The sequence below is a fragment of the Chaetodon trifascialis genome, chromosome 2 (assembly GCF_039877785.1).
Source record: "Chaetodon trifascialis isolate fChaTrf1 chromosome 2, fChaTrf1.hap1, whole genome shotgun sequence".
NCBI lineage: Eukaryota > Metazoa > Chordata > Actinopteri > Chaetodontiformes > Chaetodontidae > Chaetodon > Chaetodon trifascialis.
Window position 1 is genome coordinate 14314719 of NC_092057.1, and position 19225 is coordinate 14333943.

Genomic DNA, 19225 nt, shown 5'->3' on the forward strand with positions numbered 1-19225 from the left:
AGAGGAAAACACATGTGTGATATATATACTGCTTTGTTTAATTTAATTGCTCCTTAGAATATTGGTTGCAGTATGAATATCATGAGTCTACCATTAGACCTTAGACAGTGTGATATGTGCAGCACTCTAGAAATTCCTGTGAATGAATAATATTGCAATTTCCAAATACGTGAGAGAGTGTGTGACAATCCCTGTCTCTTTCAGAAAAGAATGAATGAAGCCTTCTACTCTTGCCCCGGCAAAATAGCTGCACCAGCAGAAATATGACTGGGGCTGACTTCTATTAAAGCCAGATCACTCTCTTTTCTTTCCGTCTCTCTTTGTCCTTTGTATGAATGTGTGAATAAAGATATTTTCCCACCAGGAGCTGTCAGCGGCCGGGACACCAAACCATTTAATCTTCCTATATGACAGGAGGAGGTGAGGTCTGTCCCTGGTAACCGACACACATACACACACAGAGAGACACACACAAATACACACACACACACGGCGACCCAACACCGCCTCTGCTGCCTCTCCCGTTACAGCTCAGCGATCGAGTTACGCGGCCGGGGAAAATGTTGCAGTAGCGAGGAGAGAGGGGGAGAGAGAGACTGCAGCATCGCTTGAGACCGGCAGCAGCAGCAGTCCCAAGCAGTGCAGGTGAGAGGGGAAAAAAAGCCAGAGGAGGAGGAGGAGGAGGAGGAGGAGGCGCATGTGGAAGAGAGAGAGAGAGAGAGAGAGAGAGAGAGAGAGAGAGAGAGAGAGAGAGAGAGAGAGAGAGAGAGAGAGAGAGAGAGAATGCGGGACTCTTGGAAAAGACGCATCTACACTGGTCCATCACCGAGACATCCATCCCGGACACGGGCTGCACAGGATTACGCCAAACTGACGATGGTGTCGGGACCTCCCTTTTAGCCACCACCAAGAGAGGCTCCAATCTTCTGTTTTATGAGGAAAAAAAAAATACATTTTGAGAAACTCGCTCCGAGAAGCACTCTTGTCTCCTCATAACTTGCGTGAAGGAATCCGACGGCTTGGCACGTTGCTCCACTGCGGGAAAAAGAGGAGGAAAACCGCAGCTGGATCTGAAGGTAAGAACAGATCCAGCATCAGCATCCTGCAGACTTTTCCCAAACTGATTTTTATTCCTCTTCAGAGGATGTGAGTTCATTTTCCTCGGCGTCCGGAGAGCCGAGCGGTGTGTTTTTTCCCCTCTCTCTCTCTCTCCTTTTGTGTGGTGCTGCATTGCAGTTTCTAACTGTGGAAAAACGCGAGAAAAGCTTGCTGTCCCACATGTGACTGGAATAAAAAAAAGAACTTACAAACGGCATAATGAACTGATAAGCGTCCTCGTGTGACAACGGGATAGCTCTCCGGTTTACGGGAAAGAAAGGAGTGAGGAAGAGTGAAGTGGATTAACCAGAGGCTGATGAATTAGTTTTGTCTTTTTTTCGCAGCGGGATGGATTTTTTCATATTTCTGTGGCCCGAGGAGCCCAGCAAGACAAAGAAATTATGATTACAGAAGTTGAAAAAGCACTGCTGAGTGTAGGAGGAGAATAAAAGAAAAAAAAAGAGCCAGTACCGGTGAAGTGAACTACAGTGAGAGTGCGGAAGCTTCTCTCCGGACCTCAGGCGGCAGTCCGCGGAGAGCGATCGGGAGAAGGTAAGAAAGGATAAATCAAACACCCACGCTGCGAGGTGCACCGGAGACCACAAAACGCCAATAAAGAAGAGGCAAGCCGCAGCTCAGAGGCAGACAGAGCGGGAAGGAGAGAGGCGAGAGGAGGAAGGAGCCATGCAGAGGCTTGGTGCAGTGCACTCCTCCGCGGCGCAGGCTCTCAGCCTCGTGGTCTTAGTGCTGCAGCTGCTGACTCAGCTACCGGGTGCCAACTCAGCTCTCCGGTACCGGGTGGCGGAGGAGGGCCCACCTGACGTCAAGATTGGCAACGTGGCCGCCGACCTGGGCCTCACGGCAGGTACGGGCAGCGGGGATGTCACCTTCGCCCTGGAGAGCGGCTCAGAGTACTTCAAGATTGACAATGTGACAGGTGAGCTGACAACAGGCCCACGGCGCATCGACAGAGAGAAGCTCCCACAGTGCCAGATGATATTTGATGAAAATGAGTGTTTCTTGGACTTTGAGGTGTCAGTGATAGGGCCGCTGCAGAGCTGGGTGGACCTGTTTGAAGGCCGTGTGGTCATAACAGACATCAATGACAACACACCTTCTTTCCCCTCACCTGTGCTCCAGCTCTCAGTTGAGGAGAATCGGCCAATAGGAACCCTTTACCTGCTGCCCACAGCAACAGATAGGGATTTTGGGCGAAATGGCATTGACCGCTATGAGCTGATTCAGGATGGCGGAGCTGGGTCAAGTTCAACAAGACGCACGGGAGGAGGAAACCCCATTGCTAGAGCGGATGGACTTGGGGACCGGAGGGGGAGAAGTGGAGATAATGGAGCAGGAGCCAGGAGTACTGTGTTTGAACTACAGGTTGCAGATATACCAGATGGTGAAAAACAACCACAGCTCATTGTGAAAGGCACACTGGATCGTGAGCAAAAAGACTCATATGAGCTCATCCTCAGGGTTCGAGATGGAGGGAACCCTCCACGTTCCTCCCAGGCCCTGCTTCGTGTTTCCATCACTGATGTGAATGATAACAGCCCACAGTTTGAGAGGTCCACGTATGAGGCAGAAATGGCAGAAAATGCTCCCCCAGGTACACCCGTCCTCCAGGTCAGAGCTTCTGACCGTGACATTGGAGTCAATGGGCAGGTGGAGTACGTCTTTGGAGCTGCCACTGAATCTGTCAGGCGACTCCTGCGGTTGGACGAGGCAACTGGATGGCTGAGTGTTCTTCACAGGATTGACAGGGAAGAAGTGGCTCAACTGAGGTTCACGGTAACGGCCAGAGACCGGGGTCAGCCACCCCGCACTGACCGCACCACTGTAGTTTTGGCTGTCCGGGATGAAAATGACAATGTTCCAGTCGTAGAGATCCGAAAGATTGGACGCATCCCTGTTCGCGATGGAGCAGCATTAGTACCAGAGAATGTCCTGGTGGACACACCAGTAGCTCTGGTGCAGGTGTCAGACCGAGACCAGGGAGAGAATGGGGCTGTGACGTGCACAGTTGTAGGAGACGTCCCATTCACATTGAAGCCAGCTGGTGAAACAGCACTCCCTCCTCTACCTGCAGATGATGCCTTTGACAGGTAAGCCGAACCAAAGGTAACCCCTCACAGTGACAGAAATCTTCACTGATGACAAAAGGAAGGAATTAACTGCTTATTAATAAGCAGTTCTATTAACTCTGAAGAAAGGACCGTAGATGATGTATTACTTGAAAACAGGCTGATAGATACTATAGTACTGAACCAGTATATAATAATCAGCTCGTGTCATCTGTGTCGGATGAGGCATTACTTTTCTTGAAGGAGCATAAAACTGGTAATGGTAAGGTAATCAGGAAGTAATGATACATTTTGAATAATAGCTCAGTACGATGCACCACTTTACCTGAGGGGGGACACAAGCATTAACTAACATGTGCATAATAAGCTAATAATATTTGGATATGTGCCATTAAGCAACTGATACATTTACTAGGAGAAGATTAATTCAAAAGTGGTTATTATTCATTAAGAAAATTGCCATAATTATAAGACTGGTTCATTAATATGCCAGTTCTTAAGTATGTTATAGTTATCTACCATACAGTCTGTGGTTCAGAGTTACATTAATTTGAAGACAATTCCTGATTCATGATTAGGTAACTTCCCAGTTATGAATCTACATCTTGTGTCTTTTTATCAGGGGCTGGTACTGATTTTATCCTGTATGTTTTCTGACCTTCACATCCACAAGTTCATCCTGCAGTTTGCTAAGTCTCACCCACACTACAGCCGTGGGATATATTGCTACAATTTCTATTTTCCACAGAGAATTCAAACAACAGTGGCTCAAGTGTTGTTGCATGTTGATTTAATTTAAGCTTGGTTCAAGTAGTGCCACTCATTCACTGAGGCGTTCTAACACTGAGTTGTTAGAATGTTCATTCAGTACTCAGTAAAGTCAAGGGTTTTAGACTTTATTGTAGTATTATTCTAGCGGTGCAGGCTGCAAATGTCAATGCACTTAAGTCAATTCTACAGATATTTCCTGAAGGTATCGAATGAAGACAGTGAGGGATCAAGAAACCCATCTTACAAAAGTACTGCTTCTACTTATGATACCTGTACAATGAGATTGGATGTTGTATTGACTGTAGGGTTGCCTGGGACTAAAGCATTTCTGTGAGTAATAATTACGAGAGGACTTCAGCCAGTCGATCAGTTGATTTAATAAAAAAATCAGTCACAGTTTCTGCAGGGTTATTGTCTCTCTGCAGATGACTGCAGTCGTGCAGAAGATCTTTCAAAATCTAGCATGTTTTAAATACAAATCAGATATCAAAGCTGAAATGATTAGTTGATTAATTGATTGACAGAAAATTAATTGCCAGCTTTTTTCTCAATTGATTCATCGTTTCAGTAATTTTTTCAAGCAAAAGCTCATTTTTAATCATGGTCTGGTCCCAGCTTTTCAAATATGAGGATTTACTGCTCTCTTTTGTTACAGATCATTGTAATCTGGGTCTCTTTGGTCTGATCTGCTGGTCGGACAACACAAGACATTTGATGATGTCACCATGGGTCTTTGAGCATATAATAGAACATTTTCCTTAAAAACGACCTGCACAATGACAACTGATGAAATCAATTTTAGCCATCCAACACCCTGCCAACTGATTATAGGGAAAAGCACAAGAATTCATTTATGTATTTATTCATGTTGACTGCTTTTAGACAAGACTTGAATTATTTCCACGTAGGGTAGCAATTCATGAAATTTATTTTCTTATTTTCACAGGAATAAGAAAAAATACTTCTTACATACATCTGCCTTGCTGGACTATGAGACCACCAAAGAGTACAGTGTTACCATTGTGGCAGTAGATTCTGGCAGCCCCAGTCTGTCCAGCAACAGCTCCTTGATGGTGCGAGTGGTAGACATCAATGATCATGCCCCAGCCTTTGCCCAAAGCGTTGTGGAGGTCCACTTTGCTGAGAACAACTCACCTGGTGAGAGGGTAGTCACTGTGGTTGCCACAGATGCAGACAGTGGCAAGAATGCAGAGATTGCGTACTCCCTAGACCTTGCTGCAAATGGGCCATTTTACATAGATGCAGATAATGGAGATATCCGTGCCACCGGAGTTCTGGACCGTGAGCAGAGAGAGAGGTATGAACTCCGAGTTATTGCCAAGGACAAGGGAACGCCATCTCTGCAAGGCTCTGCAACTGTTGTCGTTCAGGTGACCGACCGCAATGACAACGCGCCAAAGTTTGTTCAGGAAATCTTTACATTCTACGTGAAAGAGAACCTGCTTGCCAACAGCCCAGTTGGCATGGTCACTGTGACTGATGCTGATGAAGGCGAGAATGCAGAACTTAGTCTCTTTGTAGAGATGGATGGCGCTGATGAGAAGAAGACAGGAGAGAAGACAGAAGGAGAAGATGGTAAGAAAGAACAAGAAGAGGTGTTTTCCATTGAGAACAACACAGGAACTATCTTCTCCTCTGCATCATTTGATCGTGAAAAGCTTTCCACCTACACCTTCCGAGTCCGGGCTGTAGATGGAGGGGAGCCCCGTAAAACTGCCACAGCCACTGTTTCGCTCTTTGTGACGGATGAAAATGACAACGCCCCCTCAATCACCTCTCCAACCAATGAGTCATACACCCTCCTTCCACCTGCCAGCAGTGCCCGCACCATTGTCCGGACTGTAACAGCCATAGACTCAGACACTGGCCCAAATGCAGACCTCCGCTATGCTCTTGTTGGGGGAAATCCCTTCAGACTGTTTGAGATTGGCCATACCAATGGAGTGATCACCCTGGCAGAACCTCTGGAGCGGCGCCATAGAGGTCTGCATCGCCTGGTGGTCAGGGTCAATGATAGTGGGGCCCCCTCTCTCTGTGCCACTGCCCTGGTTCATGTCTTCATCAACGAGAGCTTGGCCAATGCCACCATAGTGGATGCACAGGTAATCTTTATATAGCGATATATATAAAGATGACGATACATATGTATATACTGTTCTATTTTGTTGTGCGCAGGCCTCTATTGTTCCACAGAGTTGGCAATGATAACCAATAATGACAGTGGTGATATACTGCTTTGATCCATTCAAGTAATGGCCACTGCAATGACACATTACAATGGAAGAGGGTGGTAATGACGACTGATTGTAGCTTTTTAAACTAAACTGGTAAGAAGACTATTTTCTTGATAGAATGAGATAAATGCACAATTTCTCCAGTCTTCATGGTGTTGCAATTTCCTGTCTATTTTTTAGGAAATAATTGTGCCTATATTTGTCCCAGATGAAGAACCCAATTTATCTTTTGAGGGCTATTGGCAGTGCCAGCTTCTTTGTAGTTTGGATGTTCTTTGTCCAGCATACATTCTTATAATGACTATGTGGTTAAAATAACTGTTATTACTGAAGTGGTTGTTCTTTTATGGTACATTGAACTCAGAGCTTAGAGCATTAGGTGTGTATGCGTGTGTGTGTGTGTGTGTGTGTGTGTGTGTGTGTGTGTGTGTGTGTGTGTGTGTGTGTGTGTGTGTGCGTGTGTGTGTGTGTGTGTGTGTGAGGGAGAGACAGAGCATTAGGGGTGAGTGTGTTAGAGAGGCAGAGAGAGAGAGCGATGGGCCTGTCCCAGTTTTGGCCTTGTATTACAGAGTAGGTTGAAGTATGTTCATTTGAATAGACGTTGTACTGTAGCAGTGTCTTTCCACTATAGGCCTGAATATTGATGAGGCTTAGAGGGTTTCATTGTGTCATGCTGCACATTCGGAGCAGAGCAGAAGGGGTCAGACTTTGAGGGAAGTAACTGAAAACCGCTATAAATTCAAAATGAATAATGTTTATGGACGGAGTGAAGGGAACGTGAAGAATGTGTGCACTAATACATCCGCTATTATCGGATAAATCAGTGTGGTCTTCTGGAACCGAGGACTTCATGGCCTTACAGTTTGCTCGAAAGATCCATACTGTGGTGAAGAGGTAATTGACTAAACTCAAAGACATTACAGAGATACCCGAAATAACTACAACAGCATGAGTTCAAATTTAGATGACACTGTGCTGGTGGAAATCTTTCTCTCCTGTGCGCTCTCATTCTATTAATCAAATGAACTTCCCATTATGCCTGAAAAAAAAATCAAACTAAGCTATAAATGCTGGCAGGTAATAATTACTAAAACTTTGTCTCTGATGTGGGCAAAGAAATTTGTATTGGCTAATAATTAAATCGGCTCAGTGGCCTTGTGGTTACAGTGTTTGATCTGAGACTAACAGCTTGTGGTTTTAACCTCAGTTGAAGCTCGCTCTCATATTTGCTCTGAGCAAAAGGTCTTCAGCTGTCAGGTCCATGCATGTAACATGACATAAGCAGCGTAAAACTAACCTGACTCTGACAGAGAGACAACAGTCAGGCAGATGAGAGGCGAAAAGCTCCAAAAATGTGTCAAAGCACCGATTTCATTGATATCCCCAAAAACCATCCTTAAATACTATGAAAGGCCCCTTTCATAACACAAACCTGTTTCAACCACCGTTTGTCGTCTGCAAGGACACACCTTACAGTGCAGATGTTTGTAAAATGCGCTATAGCTGATTTCTCATTTTCAATTATGTTTCTTTATATCTCTTCAAGACAGTCACATAGCAACCACAATAACATTGCTTTGTGTGGTGTTTGCCCTTTGAGTTCTTGGTATCCTTGTTCTGTGCACCACTCACCACTTAAAAGCTGAATCTTTTGTTTTAGCCAGAGAAAAGCACCCCCTGTATAATCACAGCCTGACTCACCTCATGCGGAGACAAACTGGTGTCCGAGAAATGGCACTTTTTTCTTTTTTTTTTTAACAAAGACGAACAACAGGAGTACAGATAAAAGGTGTAGTATTTGAGCATTAGCCAGTAAGTAGAACACCTCATGAATGTTACACTGTCAATTAAGAGTAGAATGAAAAGTACAAATTGAACAATCAAGGCGGTGAGGATTAGAACAGAACAGTTGGTAAGCGGTGGAACAATGGTGTTGACAGGTGGAATTAACTGCAATGTGCCTAAATGACCAGGGCCATTGAATGGAACAATAGAGTATAATATGTCCAAGCTGGTATGAAAAGCCGTCTTTGATTACAATATGCATAGTTTAGTTTGATTGTAGGGAGGAACTTGGCGGAGTAATTGAGTAGAAGTCATTGAAGAGAGAATACCTCCATCTCATAATGAAGTCAAACTGTGTGGTGGATGGATGCCAGATGTAATTAGGGAAAGAAAACGGCTGCTACTGCTGCAGCACCGCGGCAGAAAATGACTCCAGTCTTTTCTATCCAACAGTACTGGGTGGACCACATGTTGTGTAATTAGCTACAATATGATGCTGCAGAGTCTGAGCTAGAGGAAGAAGGAATTAGAAGTAGTTGTGATATTTTAGACAGTGTTGTCATTTGGGGAAACTTCAAGATGCTTTGCACATCAGAAGTGCATTGTACTGTGAATCTGATGAAGGCTCTTAGTGATAGTATTTTCACATTCATAATTTGCGTTTTGTCTCAGATCAAGAGCTTTTTTTTTTTTATCTTTGAAACGTGAGACATTTCCATGTCTTTCTATTAATGTAGTGAATCGACAATTACCAAACTGCATCTCCGTTCTTATGCAGAGCTGAGAATTCATTGAGCTATCAGGCACTTTCTAAGCTTGGGTCAATAGAGTGGTCAGGGGAGAACTCCTTGTCTTGGCCAGCATCGGCCTCTGCAGTGTCATGCAGATAACAAAATCCTTGGAGAGTTCAACAGATAGATGGTGGTGTTAAGCCCAGCCGGAACAAAGCTCATGCAGCAGAATGGAAGATTCCACTGGGAGCTGGAGATGCGTCAGAGGGATGCACTCGAACACGGCAGTAGAGGTGGCTGCTCCGCTTATCCTGCTGAACACCTAACAGCTGTGTGTGTGCCTGTACACATCTACACTATACACACCTGCACTTGGCCGCCTATATGTACTGTAGCGCGCACTCAGTGGGATGTCTCTTCTTCTCACATGCGCACACATGCATGCGACTCGACAAGCGTCCCAAACGCACACAATCCTGGCTCTTGCACACTGTGGCATAGTACATGCACATATGGCACTGCATCACTATTTTCTTTTCTTCCCTGTGTTGCACGCACAATACAGCAGACAGTGCAGGGATGCACTAAGCCAGAGACATGCCCAGCAGAATGAGAATGGAAAGGAATATTGCAGGCAAAGAAGAACAATGGGGCTGAGGGGAGAGCGGAGCCTGGCGGAGAGGCCCTCTGCAGTGGAAGCAGAATAATGGAATAGAACCAACACAACTCACTCAAAAACAACCAAACTTAACCCAGAGATAGATGGTGATGAAACAATGAAATATGATACGGTCCCAATCTTAGCTTGGGGGCGATGAGAAGTGAATAATGTGGCTCTCTATATGAGTAAGCCTAATATGCCTTGGATAATGTAATAAGCAAGTAACACAGTGCAGCTCTATGAGCGGCACTCTCTGCAGCATTACCGATTCTCCAGGTTAGACCTTAGTTATTTTATTTGGTTATTGTAAACCACAGGGGCTCAAATTGAACTCCTCTCTCTCACCTTCACTGTCTGTCTCCCGCTCAATCGTGCAAGCCTTATTACCCACCATTCTTAAGGCAGCAGGGATTACATGAATATATAATTTCCAGCCTCGACAGGCCAAAGGAATTGTCATATGAGCTCCGAGACGAGGTGTCAGTGCTGCAGAATGAGTTTTCTCACTAACGGACAGCTTACAGTCTGTGTGGGCTCATGTAGGTGCATGCATACATTTCAGTGTGTGTTTGAGTGTGTGTGCATGTGTGTTTAGGTATTGTATCATGTCTCTGCATGATTGTCTCCCAAAATAGTTGCTATGTATTGATTAGAGATATTCAGATTCATGACGCTGCCTAATATTACCCGCAGGACTCTGCATACCAAACCTCCACAGCCTCATTGTCTCCCGTTGAGCAAGGCTCCATACGCAGTAATGGATGTGTTTGTGCTTCAGCACAGCCCACTTTCTTGTAATGATCCTTTTATTAGTGTACAAGTTCAGAGGGTGCACGTGTGTGTGTTTGTGTTTGTGTGTGTGTGTGCTCTCAGCCATGTATATGTGTTCACAGTGGAGCCTTTGTCTCCTCTATCTTAAACTCAAATGCAAAATAAGTGTAATGTATTTTGATCAAACTGGATTAGCGTCCATTTGCCTTGCACCATAGGAAAACTATTATGCTTCACAGAACAACACACTCAAGAATCAACGGCTCTGAAACTGACTCCATAGAGCACACATATTTACAGTAGCCTTCTATCTGTCTGTCCATCCAATTCTCAGTGCCAAAAAAATTGTGATAGCAAATCCTTAACAATTCCACGCCTACGCTGTCATTTACAATAGGCACATTGTTCATTGATGAGACAGTAGATGTGTTTGTGCTCTGGGGATGCAGTCATAGCATTTCTCTTGCCTTTATTGCACATTTATTGACTCTTTCTCCTGCTTTTCCTCTTCTAACTGTCCCTGACCTAAATGTCTAAAGTTTTCTTTTATTCTTTTAATCAGCTTTAAAACAGCATAATCCTTGGCATTGCCTGTGCCCGTGCAGATGATGCGAGATCACAAGTGGAGAATTACAGACACAACTTGATATGCTGCAACTGGGAAGCAAGAGCAATTATATATTTAGCGACACTCTATGTGTCTGGGAATAATGGAGGAGCTCCCCCACTAAAATGCACTGATGAGTTTAATTAAGTTGAAGATGCTGTTTGATGTTTCTCTGTGGCTCACACCCACTGTCATCTTTTACTGTTGCTGTTTTGGACTTTTTTCTCATTGATGGTTTCTTTCTTTTTATTGCTCCTTCACTCTGCATCCTTTCCGCTCCCCTCTCACTCTCACCCCAGGTGGCCCGAAGCCTGATGGCTCCACTGTCACTGGACATCGCAGGGGACCCAGACAGCGATCGTGCATTAGGAAAACAGCGCCTCAGTGTAGCTATTGGTGTCCTGGCGGGAGCTGCGGCGGTCATCCTGGTTATCCTCCTGGTAGTCACGGCTCGACAGTGCGGCGCTCAGGGCAAGAATGGCTACGAGGCCGGTAAGAAGGAGCCAGAGGAAGACTTCTTCAGTCCTCCGGGGGCTCAACCACAGGCTGGCCGCGGCAGGGGATCAGACCGTGGGCGCAAACCTCGACGGGACAAACGCAATGGAAGTGGCGGTAGTGCGGCTGCAGGAGGAGGGAAGTCTGACAGGTCACTCTACAGTGGCATTGTCACAGTCAACGGGCTGCGCCGCCATGCAAATGATGACGATGAGGAGGATTTGAGCAGTGCTAGTGAGCGCCTGGCAGCCCGCTACTGTGTTGTTGACGGTGACCCCGGGAGCCCGCGGATGGGCGGCGGCAGGAGACACCAGTCAAGCCCAGATCTGGCCAGGCACTACAAATCCAGCTCGCCTCTCCCTGCGGTGAATCTACAGCCCCACTCGCCTCCCGCTGAGGGGAAGAAGCACCAGGCGGTCCAGGACCTACCTCCCTCCAACACCTTTGTGGGCAGTGGGGCTTGTGTGGGGAGTGCCGGCTCCAGCAGCAGCAGTAGTGGGGGGAGTGGCAACGCAGATGCCATGTCCCTGGGATCTGACCAGTGCTCAGAGTATGGCTGCCAGACTGGGAACAAGTACAGCAAACAGGTAGGAGGACTGGGAAGGGGCTGGGATGGCACAGTCTCTGTGGAGCCCCAGTTTTTGTTTGCTCTGTCCCCTTTATTTAAATCTTAACAATCTCAGTCAGCCTTTTTCTGACTCTTTGTCCGCTCTCTGGCTCCAGATATCTGTCTCCTCCTCCTCCTTGTCCCCCGCTTCATCTCCTCTTATTCACACATCTGCTGACATACTGCACCGCACACCCCGTCGCTAACGTCTAAACACCTTTTTATCTCCACAAAATAGCTGTCAGTGTGTGCGCACATGCTTGTGTGTCTGTGTCAGTATCCTAAGCCTGTGAGCGTGAGCCTGTGTGACGGTACCCTGCTGTCAGAGTGCGTGTGTGCTCCATGTCAAACATCAGCCCTCTGTTTAGCCAGATCTAATGCAGGGGACATGAGTCAACCCCCCGCTGTAGCCGAACAGTATGCGAAGGTGCATTTGTGTATACATACATGACTGCATGTGTGCGTGCATGAGTGTGGCTGTGTGTATAAACTCCTGAAGAGTTCAGTTGGATTAAAGACATAGAGAGAGTGGGCGAGTCGTTGCTTCCAACAGGGTAATTGGTCATTTTGTGCTTCTGTTTCCCTTATCAAGCTGATCTTTTTTCCATTTAGCATATATGTTTATTCCGTAAACAATATCAGTTGCATAGATAATGGATGCGCAGGCTTTGGTGTCTGCTCTGGAAGTTGCAGTTAAAAGCCGAAGTCCTGCTGACAAATAGTACTGCATAGAGACGGTCACTCACCCCTCTGCCCACGCACGCACACTAATACAAACACACACAGGCTCCATCTATCATTGTCGGCACACTGACACAGCAGGGTCTCCCTAGTCTATGGGGAGTGCTCCCAAGAGTGATGTTTGAGTGACAGCTAACCCTTCTTAAAGGGGTGGTGTCTCATTTCCTTGACAGAGAGCTCTACATTTATCCTCCCCGTGGTGAAAAAGTGCTGATGTGGTCATTAAAAGGGAAGGAGAGGAGCTTCTTAGGCTAATCAATTCATACATGGGCTCTCTGATCCTGCTCAACACGCACACACGCGCGCGGGAACACGCACAAATCCGTGTACGCACACACACTCCAGAGGTTAATCCATTACGAAGTCAATCCTCTTAATCTGCCGTTCCCAGGGAAAGAAAATGCTTACTGGGAGAGTTTGGCGTTCATGCTTACGTGTACTCAAAACATGCCAGCACATAGACGGGGACAAACCGACACACAAACTGACAGCGGAATTAATTATTGATCGCATGGGGTAATTAACTCCTCTGCGGCAGTCAAGTCTGCCACCCCCCCACCCTCACCCCCACCCCAGACCACCCCCAAAATATCAGTGGTGTCATACGCAGCTCTGGGTTTGTGTGTGTACAAGAGTTTGGGTGCTTGTGCGTGACTTAGTTCACGTACGTGTCAAAATTTGTTAACTCGAACAGTTTGGCGCCATGAGCAGGTTTGTGTTGGTGGGTGCCACTGTGCTTGAGGGAGTGCTTATTTCATGAAGACATATGCATTTTATATGTGAGTGCAAGTGAGAGATAGACTCAGGGAGTAAGAGGTGGTGAGTATGTGCCAAATGTAGGAACTGGGACGCTGACAGAATTTGGAATAGCATTGGATCAGGAGTGGGAGAGAATTACAGGAGGTTAGGAGGGGAGGAAGATGGAGTAAACGAGATGGGGGGGACTTTGAATTTCAAAGCTACTTTACTGGGTCAGTGAAAACTCTAAAAACTGTTCATCTGAAGTCAGCACATCATCAGACCAACTAGGGTGCTCCAAATAGGAAAAAAACGAATGAAAAAAAGGCCAGTAATAAAAACTGGGCGTCATGGAAGAAGAGTAAGATTGCATCACAGAGGCAACAAAATGGTAAATCAGCTCAGTCCAATGGTGTTGGATCCTTTTCTGAAGAGAGAGGGAATAGAGAGGGAAAAGGGAGAATATCCATATCAATGGGCTTGAATACATACAAAAATGAACAGAAGAATGCCGCGGAGGAGGTAGAGGTTAGCTGAAAGGGCAGAGAGAGGTAAAGATATGTGCAGGAGAGAGTGGGAAGGCAGTGCGAGCCAATTAAAAGAAAGGAGGAGGCGCAGAAAGGGAGAATGGGATGAGAGTGTGTTTTGTATTTTGATTAGGGGTGGATATCATCTGAATTCTTTCAGTATCAATGCCAATGTTATCCCTGACTTTCAGTACAGATAACAAAATAATACATTCTTAGATACTCTGTTCCTTGTTTCGTTTAACAAAAGTAGCAATTAGTCAGAAAAATAAGTTTGATTACATCTAAAATAAGCAAAATTATGATTTAAAAGCAGTAAATATTTGCAAAAAAAAGCGTGAGTAAACAAGTCTGCAAACCTTACAAGGCATTCGAGACCAACTTTGATACTGTTTTGATACACAGACACATTTGGGTTGGTACCCAAAAAGTACTGAGGGAGGAATACGCAGCCCTGATGCTGATGGAAAGAGTGCAAAGGAGGTTTGGAGAACGTGTTTCCAAGTGAGGAGAGGCAGAGTGTGTGTGTGTGTGTGTGTGTGTGTGTGTGTGTGTGTGTGTGTGTGTGTGTGTGTGTGTGTGTGTGTGTGTGTGAGAGAGAGAGAGAGAGAGAGAGAGAGAGAGAGAGAGAGGTCTGGTTTGGGTGGCAGCCAGAGAGTGAGAGTGGACTGCTGAGATGTGGGTCATCAGGATACCCGTTGGCATCAGGACACATTAATGATCACAGCAGTCACATGGCACTGCAGTCAATATGGGCAAAGTGGCCTCGTTCTACCCTCTAACCACTGCCACACACACATAACACACACCACAAAACAGTTTTTCCTGTCTGCCGTCCTCAGTCAACCACAACAAAGTGGTTCTTTGAACTCAGCTGAAACGTTCAGGTTTCAGTTTTCTCTGGTTTTTACTTTTCTTTTTATCTCTTTGTGTAAGTTATCTCAATGAGCCCTTTGCACTGTCCTGTTCTTTCTTCGTACCTCTCCTTTTGACTCTCACCCCTTGTTCCTTTCTGTCGCTCTCCCGCTCTCTTCGCCATATGCGCGGCCATAAATCTAAACACCCCGCCACTGCTACCTTTGCGTCTTCCATGCACCGCACTGACCTCTGAGAATGAATCGACTCAGCGGTTTCACTTGTGCGACTTCTTTTTTTACTGTAGTGAGCACTTTCTCTCTAGACCCAGCGTGTGTGTTTGTGTGGCAGTGGGGGTAGGTGAGAGTGCGGTGCCACAGAGGCTGAATCGAACCAGACGCACACACACCCACACACACATACATCCCAAGTCTAATCAATGCACCGTTTACAAGGCCAAGACTGCAGCAGAAACAGGTGGGTTGACAGCGCAGTTTTTTTGTGCGTTGCATAGTTTCACAGTGTTTGGTGAAGGTCAGCATCGGGCTGCCACAATACGGGGTGCCGCGGTGTTTTGACACAGCAAGGACAGGCTATAGAGATGAGTTTGTGGCGAACAGGAATCATCCAGCCAGTCTTGTCCATCTAATTGGACTGTATGGACAGGCGCTGGCAGAGAGATTAGGTCTACTGGATTATAAAATTGAAAAGCAGCTTTTCATTTCAACGAAATCCTTCCAGGATTAAATATGATGAGCGTCTGTCATAGACTCACACTCGCCCCTCCGTGCGCTCAGGCACGCCACATGAGCACATCCACACACACACATACACACCCTTCCAGTGACAACATGCAGCATGCATTAAGGTCACAAGGGTGATGGCACTGTCAACCAGAAACAAACAGAAACACACACACACACACACGCACACTATCTCCTCCCTCTTTCTCTCGGTTACACACATTGTAACCGGCCCGTGACCCCTGTCATGATGATACCAAGGCTCTGATGTATTTATTAAAGCCACCGCAAGTTCAGGCCACGCAGCCGGCCATATGCTCAGGGGGTGAGGAGGTGGGGGTAAGCGAGAGGTGAGAAGGACGAGGTAACCAAAGCGGGGATCACCCAACGATCCAGACTGAAAACTGATCTACTGACCTGGAGACAAAGAGTGAGGGGAGGGGACGAGGAGGAGGTGAGTCAGTGGGCATCAGAGAGAGAACATGAGCCAGGCCGATAGAAGAGAGAGAGAGAGAGAGAGAGAGAGAGAGAGAGAGAGAGAGACCATGACAGAAGATGGAGAAAGGTTCAAACATTGCTGAACAGTGGAGGCAGATGTGTGTTTGTGTTAGATGCTCAGGTTGTGGAGGTGGAACACATGCTCACCCTGTAAACATTGATTTTCCGCTTGACCAGGATCATATGGATACCTTACAAATATGCAGTGTTTAAAGGTGCTTTCGCACCCGCAGTCCAGGTGCGCTGGTCCAGACCAAAGACAAACATTAAACACCGGTGCTTTGTTGCTCTTGTACATTTTCAACTTCTTAATAATTCATAAGTAAAACAATGAGCCAGGAATTTCATTCGTTAAATCTCTTTGGCTGACTTTCATGTCGCTCGCTTGACTGTGCAGTCGACTTGTCATCCTTCAGCTCCATGACAACCCACCGCAGTAAAGCAAAACAACGTTTATTCCAGTTGCTTTTCAGCTTTATTCATCCTCCCTGGTGGCCACAAAGAGCTCTTCAAAGTAACAGCTGGTTGTGAGCATTATTAAGTAACACTGCTACCTCATCTGCCATACTGTAAATCATGAATGATTCAGTTTTACTAAGTTTTTAATTACAAAAGGGATAAACCCACAATTTGATGTTACTTTGATCACCAAACGAATCTCTGATAACTACTAGATGGATAATGTAATATTTGCGGACAAACATACCCTGTTCATTTTTGTTTAGTTAAGCTTTTTAATTCACCGAATTCACATTTGTGTTAAAGACAGCTTTAGTCTTTGCTTTTTACTGAATGAGCCGCCTTTTCTGTGTTGTTCACTTCAACAGTTTCAACAGTCCAAATGACAACGTTCATACCAGCCGAAAAAAGGCAAACCGAACAGACAAACTTGCCAGAGTTGGACAAAAAAAATCACATCTGACAGTCTTCCTCAGCGGATTGACTTTACTCAGTCGTCATTGAGATAGATCAGCACTGATCATGTGACATAAGAATGGAACCTCCGTCGCATTAAAGGAAAATCTGGTGAAAACTGTACACCAAATCCGGTAGACATGAAAGCATCTCAACACGCTATCTATACTCCAGACGCATGTTAGCCCCATCTTGAAGCGACCATTTAGCATCCTTTTTTTAACATGTGACCTACAGTGATTGTGCATTGGGCTGCAAGCGCTGTCATAAACCTTTGTGATTGCACAGCAGTGCTGCAGCTGAGTGCATCCGGCGTGACGGAAAGTGACGGAGGACTGCAGCTACTGTTGCTGTGCGAACACGCTGCTTTCACTTTGCGACCAGAGCACAGTCCAAGTGTCCTCAGCTGGACGAAGGCGAGACCTCGGAAGTGATGTTTCTGTTGAGGTAAAGGTGAGGGGAGGCATGTTGTGGTTAGGGCTGCTCTTCATTGTAGGAGTCATTAAATGAAAGCCAGTAGAATGTCCTCACAAATTTCTTAAATCAAAGACGTGCATGTGCGTGTGTTTCCATGTGTGCAAGCTCAGGACAGCAGGACAAAGGCAGAATGACAAAGCGAGTGGGAGAATCAGAAGGAGTGAGATTGTGGGAGGCAGAGGGAGAGAAATTGTCTGTTTCCTCACACATCAAGGTCACCCAGAGCTGAAATGTGATTGGAAGTCCCCTGTCTGTCTTGGCTGTTTACCACGCGAGATAATACAGACAGGCTGTTCAGCTGATAATGTTACTGTGTTAACAACTCCTCCCTTCAGCTTTTGTTTCAAGCTCTCTGTGAAATGGCAGGAATGTGGGAATGTCATTCCCACACATACATGCACACACGCAGACAAGCCGAGGCAGGGACACGCACAGCAGACACTGTCAGACGTGTGATTCTAACACACACAGACGTGCCCACTGAAACAGGCTCTTGTGTGTACATAATAGCACATAATTACACACCCTCCCAGATCCTTATGCATATACACTTTTCACCGCAAGCAGACTGATAAGAATATGATGACACACGAGCGGAGAGGAAAGTTTTCCGGCTCTTACATCAGTTTCTTCTTCCATTCCCTCTGGATTGAATCGCATGCACAAGCCCAGGCACACTCTGTCTCCTAGAATCACACACATCTGTAGAGCCTTACAAACACACTCGCTCTTAACTCCCTGACACACACACACACTTGAACGCACACAAAGACCTACATAGCAAGCCCCTCACAGAGATGCTTCCTTTTATTTGCCTCTTGAAGACTCTGCTCTGTATTGAGCAGCTCTGCATTCAGCTCATCTGCCTTACAGCATTACCTTAATGGCTGTCTGTGGGTTGAGCAATTTTACCCAATATTGCTAAACAAAAGCGCTCTTTCTCGCACTAGACAGGGATTCTAGACAGCTTAGTAGCCCTTTGACTGGTTTTATCCACCTACACAAAAGAATCTTCAGTGCATTAAGTGGTATTGAGTTGAGCTGAATTAAATTGACTTGAATGGATTTTGAACTGAACTGAATTGGACTGAGCCCAACTCAGCTCAATTACATACATAATTCAAATTGTATGGAATCGAGTCGGACCGAGCCAGCTCAAACTGAATCAAACTGGAGTGAAGTGAACTGAGGTGATTTCAATTTGTTTACCTTGCTAGCGGATGCTGCTGGTATCAGCGCAGCAGGCAGTACGTGAGTGATTTATTATATCAAGCGGACTGACGTGATATTGTTAGTGTCAGTCTGTGTAAGACGTGTGAAAATAATGAATTTTGGACGTGTCGTCTTCGTTTTATAAGCTTGTACATTTAAGTTTGCAGCTGTAAACTCTGAAAGTTTATATATTGAGTTCTGCGCTTGCAGGCTTAATTTTTTAAGTGTGGGTATTTAAGTTTCCGTCTGTAAACTTGGAGTTTGTGCATTCGGCTCGATGGCTTCAAGCCTAATCTGACAAACTGTGCGATAATAAAATTATGCAAGTGCTCTGTCCACCTCTAATGGGTTCTGCATGCTTGAAGCGAACTGGGTCGTGCAATGTTTCGTTCGGCCGTGTCTTACAGCCAAATTTTTATATCTTGCTGTATCATACTGTCTCCTTGATCCCACTCCAAGAACTCTTTATCAATCTATGCAATGAATCATGAAAATGGTGAGAAGTGTGCACACACACAAAGTGTGAAGAATGCGAGTATAGAGGTTGACAAAGAAGTTCAAACCCTGCTCCAACCATGTGGCCAGTCACAGGTCGTCAATTACAAAAAGCACTTTGTTTTTAATGAATGGGCACGTCTTTTACCTGGTTGT

At 45.7% G+C, this 19225-nt stretch overlaps 1 protein-coding gene across 1 annotated transcript in view; it reads left to right on the top strand.

The window, feature by feature from the left end:
* Window positions 1–581: 581 nt before the first annotated feature.
* The window catches only part of pcdh7a (protocadherin 7a), a 41077-nt gene continuing 22433 nt past the window's right edge, over window positions 582–19225 (top strand). The window contains exons 1-3 of the mRNA XM_070980268.1: window positions 582–3206; window positions 4903–6079; window positions 11066–11848. Coding sequence (XP_070836369.1) covers window positions 1783–3206; window positions 4903–6079; window positions 11066–11848 — 3384 coding nt within the window. The 5' untranslated portion in view covers window positions 582–1782. The remainder of the gene's footprint in view (window positions 3207–4902; window positions 6080–11065; window positions 11849–19225) is intronic.